At 41.5% G+C, this 7,925-nt stretch overlaps 1 protein-coding gene and 1 non-coding gene across 2 annotated transcripts; both read right to left on the bottom strand.

Annotated features, from left to right (window-relative positions):
• Nucleotides 1-1,646: 1,646 nt before the first annotated feature.
• On the bottom strand, nt 1,647-1,723 carry Trnaa-ggc (transfer RNA alanine (anticodon GGC)). Its single transcript has one exon. It is a non-coding gene; the product is annotated as a tRNA-Ala (tRNA).
• Nucleotides 1,724-1,970: 247 nt separating this feature from the next.
• On the bottom strand, nt 1,971-7,631 carry LOC138003577 (PPE family protein PPE10-like). The gene is made up of 2 exons (XM_068849698.1): nt 7,379-7,631; nt 1,971-4,866 (listed from the first exon to the last, which is right to left on the bottom strand). Exons 1-2 carry the CDS (start codon nt 7,545-7,547, stop codon nt 3,221-3,223), a joined length of 1,815 nt encoding a protein of 604 aa, XP_068705799.1. The 5' UTR covers nt 7,548-7,631; the 3' UTR covers nt 1,971-3,220.
• Between the last annotated feature and the right edge of the window lie 294 nt (nt 7,632-7,925).

Raw genomic sequence — 7,925 nt, 5'->3', positions numbered from 1 at the left:
TCTCGTGTCAGTACAGAATTGCAAAGGGCGCAGCATAACGAACGCGGATCGAAAGCATAACTAAGGCGCCTCTGGCGGCCGCCATACGTGTCAGAGCAGAGCACTAAAGTCAGATCGATGCCATTAGCTAATTCGATTTTGAACCCGAATCCCATTACAATAGGTGGTTTTAATATAATGATGATGATGTCGAGGAGGAGGAGGAAGATGATGACGATGATGATGGTGATGACGTCATCGACGACGACGATGATGCTGTTAATAGAAAGCTTAACCAAGCACAACGACGACGACGACTGCTACGAGAACGTTGTCAAAAAATACTACTTCCTGTCAGTTGAAATAAAATTGCCAACAATTGGTATGAAAGGTGTGGATGTTTGTAGAGAAAATTGAAAATTCATCGCCAGGTGCTCGCGTTCTCCTCATAAGCTCAAATTTGCTCAATTTACGTCGTTGTCAGGACAACTGCCATGATAAAAAAAAACCTTCACTTTATACCAAAACACGAAATTTAATGCCAAACGATATTTGTCGCCGTTGCTTAAAGTTGCTGGAATAATCCTCGAAGTCCTCAGTGTTTTCTGAAATGAGATCGTTCCCACGCCAAAATGTTTACAGGTAATCGCCAGGCTTGCCGTTCGATTTTCAGCACGGTTGATCTTAGACTAGCTTAGACTGAAACAAGAAGAAACCAGGCTTCTCTTTACAATCTCAAATCTCATTGGACAGGTGTGGGGAATCTTTCTTTACATTCTTTCCTCATCAGGGAAAAGATCTCATGGATATACCCACCACGAGTCCCCTAGGTTAAACTCTCATTTTACAGATTAAGGGTGCATTCGATTGACCGTATTCCGGAATAGGAATACATGGAATATAAGTTAGAAATCCTTCCTTTTTAAGGAGATTCACATTAAAATTGTCAAACGTCTTCTAAAATGCTATTTTAAAAGTATTTTCATTATCCTTGCTGCTTCGAAACGCACCAAATATACCGTTTTAACCATCTCTCCACATATTCTTATTCCGGAATAGAGTCAATCGAACGCACCGAAAGTCTAAGTCCCCATTTCAGTGATTAGGTCTAAACTTTCGTTTATCTTATTGCTATAGCAATATTTAGGTCTAGAAATTGATTTAGAATGGTTATTTTTTAGAGTTAAGGTTGGTGTGTACATCCATGAGATTCTTGCCCTCACCAGCGCAGGGCTTCGCACCTTATTCCAAAATGGCCGCCATTTTAGTACTCTTTTGTTTGCTTGCAAATTAGCCCTTGCTACCTCGTTCTTAAAAGTAAAAATTCAAAAGAATACATAACCTTGAACGAGGCATCAAGGGTTTATTTGCAAGCAAACAAAAGAATACTAAAATAGTGGCCATTTTAGAATAACGTGTATCGTCCTTTAATCAGTCAGTCACGAATAAAATACTGAATATTGAAATGTATCATATATTGAGCTAAAAATTTGAACGCGATATTCCATATGATCTCTGAGCAATGATGCTTTGAAATTAGAAATATTTGCAAATAATTTATGGGATCATTAGCTTTTGATGGCTAATAACTGGCTCAAGTGAAGCTATAATTCTTGCAGTTGCTGGTGAAAGCAATTTTAGCATTTTGCATAGATAAGTATGGAAAATGCAGGACTTCAACGGGGTTTGAACCCGTGACCTAGCGATGCCGGTGCGATGCTCTAACCAACTGAGCTATGAAGGCACTGATGTTGGGAGCTGGTCATTTGCGATAAATGAATCAACGAATGAAATGAATCAAGCCTGATTTTTTCAGGCTTCTCTACGCAATTGCTAAAATTGCGTTCATAACTGCGAGGATTATAGCTTCAATTTATTTCGTATCCGCAGTTCAACATACGATTCATTTCATATATCATTTTCGTTCAATAACTGGCTCGTCATCAAAGATATAGACTGGAGATTTAAGTAAGTTTAACAAGTCCTTTTACCTTTTGAAGTCAATTTGTAAATAACATGATGCCTTCTGTTTGCAAACTCGGATGTTAATGAAACAAAACATAAACAATGACGTCAGCGTTACTTCCTGAACCAATCATCAGAGCCGTTCATATGCTGCGTCCTGGCGCGAAACAGGAGTACTTCTATAATCACTGATTAACTTCCTTTACTTTTAAGGAGATGAAATAAGATGCTTAGCACACGACGCTCCTTTAAACCTTGAGCCATATTTTATATTATTTTTTATTTTCTCAAGCATATTTACACCTCATTAAAAAGACATGGCAGCCAATTAGTGATCATACAAGAACCCTTGTTTCATCCTTAAATGTAGACACTTGCACAAGTGTCATCATAACTTTTTAAGTTCTATTCATTGTTCTTAAAACTGGAGTAGCATCAAACCAGATCCAAAAAACTACATTTTTATTGCTTTGCAACGTTTTTCTCTTCGTTTAAAAAGTACACCCAAAAATTAAATCTAAATCTGATCAAAAAGTGAGTTTAGCTGTACTCTGCATAACAACAACGTGAAATCAGCGGATTTGAGTTTTGAAAGACAACGTGAGTGTAAAAATGCAAAGCTTTCATTCTGTATTTTTATATCTAAAACCCCTCGTTTAAATTTTGTTTTTAGGATAATTCGTCCACATTGTACGAAGTAAACAAGATGAAGTAACCGCGAAAGACTTAGGATTAGTAAAAAGTTGTACTTTCAGATAAAGTTTCTGTCTACGTCGTCGTCGTAGATCTTAAACATACTCTCTGATGTCCCTATCAACGATGAGTTAATGGGCGTATAACCTTAGTTCCCGGTATATAAAGTTTTATGACCGGTATAGAAGCAATGAAAGGTTAATCTTTTCTTACCATCTTGGAGCACTGTTCTAACGTCTTTATTTTTTCCCCGACATCTTGACCCAATCAGCAGGACTTTGTTCAAGAACTTAAATTTACCGTTTTGACATCTTGAGGTTGGTTCTTTTGTCGACGCCTGCAAAAACTGCAGTGTTTAAAAGTACACCCAAAAATTTGGTTTAGAAACTAGTTTATTTGGTCACTAGTAAAATATGCCACTGGGTTCCCCTAAGATGAACTGTTCTAGATGCTAAGCTTGATTATGCGAGATCTCCTTTTTTTGAAAAGTGAACTGATGCGCACGTTCTAGACATTACTTCGCACTTTAAATGCCGTAAATAATCTGTGGTAAACTAAGTCACCACCAGTCATAACATTTTAACTAATCAGTGATGTCAGGTAGCATGGTTCCACTGTTGTTATCAATTCCAGTATATTTGGTGTTGTAACTGTAAGCGTTTGTTGGACTGCTATTGCAGAGGTCACACGACTGAGCGCAGTCGGCTTCGCATCCACACCAGCAGGAACTCATAGGGCTTGTCTCAGGAACTACCGCTACCGGGGACGTAGCTGTTGGACGTTTCTCCCCAGGTGTTAACTCATTTGCCGTATTTTGACCTGGCAACGGAATAGTGTTACCCGCCGGTGAATCACCGGCGTTTTGATTGGTGACGGTTGAGGGTGTTGGAGGAGGACCGCTTAGGAAATTAGATATAGTGGCTGGTAACATATTAACACCGCTTGGATCATCTTGTTGTCTTCCTCCTAGGGGCCCCATGCCCGTTTTCCCACTGGGAGGATTCCCCTCCGGATAACCCATATTTGGGTTCCCGCCAGCTGGATATCCCACGTTGGTATTTCCACCGGCTGGATATCCCATGTTGGGATTTCCACCGGCTGGATATCGCGTGTTGGGATTCCCACCGGCTGGATAACCCATGTTTGTATTCCCACCTGCTGGATAACCCATGTTTGTATTTCCACCGGCTGGATATCCCATGTTGGAATTCCCACCGGCTGGATATCCCATGTTTGGATTCCCACCGGCTGGATAACCCATGTTTGTATTTCCACCGGCTGGATATCCCATGTTGGGATTCCCACCGGCTGGATATCCCGTGTTGGGGTTCCCACCGGCTGGATAACCCATGTTGGGGTTCCCACCAGCTGGATATCCCATATTTAGTTGTCCACCTGCAGGATATCCCATGTTAGTTGCACCGCTTGGGTAACCTAGGTTTTGGTTAGCCATAGCCGGATACCCCAAGTTTTGAGTTCCAAGAACTGGATTTCTTAAATTCTGATTAAGAGGACCTACATTAGGCCAATTTAGCCCTCCGACTTGGGCAGGAAAGCCCAACTGTGTGGTAGCAATCTGGGGGTATCCTCTTCCGCCTTGAGGAAGAGTTGAGCTTATTGGTGCAAGTGGGTTCCATAGTACTGATGGTAATGCTTGCGAATTCCCTTCAGACGACTGCGACCCACCCATTCCCTTCAGCAATGCTGCAGCCAATAATAGTTTTTTAAGACTCGATTCGCCATTTTTTTCGGGGGTAGGTGTTGTTGGCGGAGCCACGACAACAGGTATTACTTGGGGAGCCGGCTGAGGTTGAACTTGGCCCTGAGGAGGTTGCACTGGCTGGGGCACAATGGCTATAATTGGCCTTGGCTGCGGCTGAAGCTGAGGTACGCTTCCAGGCGGTGGTGATATCACAATTGGTTGATGATATACCTTTGTGAGAGGACTCGGAGGTTTTGTCAGGTTAATATGCAGATTTATGTTGTGCGTTTCCGGATGAAGTGGGGCTGGAGCTGGAGAAGAAGGTGCTGGCTGCAGAACTGGTGAAGGAGTGGGTTTGTCTTTCTCGTTTGGTGTTCCACCTTCGCCATTGTAAACTTTTTGTCCATTTACTTTGACAATAATTGCTTTAGGTGTGCCTGTTATACTTCTTGTGATTTTCCCAAGTCGAGAAGCACTTGGTGATTTATGTCCAATCTTCTTTACCCCAGCGTGAGTCGTTGATAGTTCTGCAAAGAAATCGTCAATAATGTGTTCAGTATGGTTTTAAGGCTGGGTCAATTTCCCATGTAAAAGTCGAAAAAAACATAGTCGTCTCTTGGGCTATTAAGTACTTCCAGCACAAAAAATCGTAATCCTTAGCTGAGGCGAAAGCTAAGAGCCACAAAGTTACAAACTGTCATACGCGAACTGAGGATCGAAAAAACTCTTCTGAATTCCCGTTAAGTGTTGACGCAGTAGGTAAGCTTAACTGCAATATGTCAACTTATGTGAAACTGCCAACAGGATAGACGACTATAAGTTTTCTTCCACTATGGACCATGGGGCTTGTGTACGGCATTGTCAGAATATTTGGTGCAGTTTAGATTGCGATCTTTAGGCTGTCTTGTGATGTGAAATGTAGACTTCCTTCCTCCCTTCCTTGACATCCCACCTAGCAAGGGTAATAGAAGGGTTTGCGTTGGGTTCTTTAGTTAATCAAGTAAAGGACAAATGTGTTTTGCACGCATCCTTTTTGCTGACTTTTCCTAGGGTTTCGACATAGTCGACCACAACACCCTTATTGCAGAGCTGAGGTTACTCGATGTTGTTGAATGTCTCGTCCGCTGGATTGGGGCCTTGCTCACGTTCAGGCCACAGCGCATCAAGTTGGGTGGCTTATTGTCTGCACCGGTTTATCCCAACGGGGGAATACTGCAGGCCACCAGGCTCGCTCCACTGCTGTTCGCAAAACTGTTAGATAGGTTGGCGAGCTCCTGGCCGTATCGTGTTAAGTATGTTAATGATGCTACTGTTGTTGAGATCATCCCTTGGTGCTCGCCAAGCTATTTGCCATGTGTAGCGAGCCACGTTTCTCGGTTCGCGGTCGAACGTGTGATGCGCCTCAAACCTAAGAAGTCCCGGGAAATGGTAATCGATTTACTGCAGAACCAGCCTGCCCCACTTAACGCACCACAATTAATGGGCTCAGTCATCAGGTACACACTGATTATGTTTTCAAGAAAGCCAATAAGCGCCTGTACGCTCTCGGGTTACTTAGGAAACCAAAAGTGCTTGTTAAAGATCTCATAGCAATAGATTGCCCGCTTATAAGATCAGTTGTGGAATATTCGGATGGTGTAATAGAGGCGCCGCAAAAGAGAGCATTCTGTATCATACAACCTGACCTGAGCTACCGAGAGGTCTTCATAGCGTCAGGCTTTCACACTCTCCTCGCTTCGAAAAGATGCTTGTCAGAAATTCGTAGAGCTTGCCCGCGAACAGGAACTTCGTTTTAGTGCCGCGACAAATTTGCATGGGTACTCGCTCAGGTCAGGTAGTAGTAAGACCAAGAGGTTACGAGACTTTGTCTCGGTTAAATACGCTCACGACTAGGGCTACATTGACTATTTGAACCAATTTCACGTGTGATAAATGCATTTATGTATACGTATTTTGTATTTATGCAGCTACAATGTATAATTCAGTGCTATACACTGCAAGATATTGAAATAGACAAACATCATCATCATCATCATTATCATCGTAAAACAGAGAGTATGTGGACCGTATATATAGCTTTACGTAAGTCACTTTATCGTCTCTTTGGGTAACATTCTTGCATAAGGACTTTAGCCAGAACAGATGTAGGTAATGATTTGTTATGTTAGCCTGAATCTAAATACACTTGATCATTTTGCTTCATTTTCACTTGCCTAATAAAATTACGCTTGGAGGTACATATACCATGCATAGATAACTGCATTTTATTTAGATTACAATGAAGCATGTTCTTCCGCGCTAATGGCAGTTTAAAAACGACGACATCCACTGCAAGGAAAACTACTCCACACGAAGCACGGATTTTAGCACATATTTTTGACGCCGAAGAGAGCACTCAAATTTCAAACTTCCACTCTCTATTTTTACACTGAACACGATTGTACCTAATTTCCTTTCCGGATACTTGTACAACATGAACGAGATTGACGATATTGCAGCGTTGTATTTTGAGGTGACGTTTTCGTCGAGTTTGTTCTCGTAGATATCCGTGTAGAGAGTTTAAGAAACGAAGACAGCTACGGCTACGACAACGTCACAAAACAAAAACTGATATCATTGGTTAAAAGAGGAAAAGTAATTGATCGTGCTGCACGTTGCTGCACGTGCAGCACGCTTTCTATAGCTGTACTCTGCATAACAACAACGTGAAATCAGCAAATTTGAGTTTGGAACGACAACCGTGAGCGTGCAAACCTTTCATTCCGTATTTTTACTCTGAAACCCCTCGTAAAAATTTAGTTTTAGGACAATCATGAATTCGCCCACATTGTACGAAGTGAACAAGATGAAGTAGCCACGAAAGACTTAGGATTGTGTAAAGTTGTATTTTGAGGTGACGTTCCTGTCGTCGTCGTAGATCTTAAACATACTCTCTGATGTCCCTATCAACGATGAGTTAATAGGCGTATGACCGTAGTTCACGGTAAATAAAGTTTTTATGACCGCGATGAAAGCAATGAAAGGTTAATCTTGTCTTACCATCTTGGCGCACTGTTCTAGCATCTTTTTTGTCCCGACATCTTGACCCAATCAGCAGGACTTTGTTCAAGAACTTAAGTTTACCGTTTTGACATCTTGAGGTTGGCTCTTTTGTCGACGCCTGCAAAACTGCAGTGTTTAAAAGGATCCATAACCAAGATATTTTCATCGTAAATTTCTAATCAATCGTCATTTTTCAGCCAGAAACGTTTTACAAAACAAATTTGTAATGTCGCATTTTGTTATGACTACCTAAACAATAATTAAGTGTTACATTTAATATGCATGGTCACCAGTTTTGGTCTGGTTGTTGCCTTGTTTTAGAGCAGTGGTTGACTGAATGGGCTGACATAACATTGATCGTATGTAGAGAAAATCGATGAACACGACAGATTGAGTACAATGGATGGAGTAAAAGATGGATTAAAACAGTTTAAAAATTGCAATCCCTTTTTTCCTGTTTAATAGCATGGATGTTCAACCAAGTCGTGTAGAGCTATATCAAGGTCGTGGTTTCGAGTCCTGTTAAAGCTGGATGTCTTCTCTG

The sequence above is a fragment of the Montipora foliosa genome, chromosome 5, assembly GCF_036669935.1.
Source record: "Montipora foliosa isolate CH-2021 chromosome 5, ASM3666993v2, whole genome shotgun sequence".
NCBI classification, from domain to species: Eukaryota; Metazoa; Cnidaria; class Anthozoa; order Scleractinia; family Acroporidae; genus Montipora; species Montipora foliosa.
Note: the sequence above shows the minus strand (reverse complement) of the source record. Positions and strands in the feature narration are given on the sequence as shown.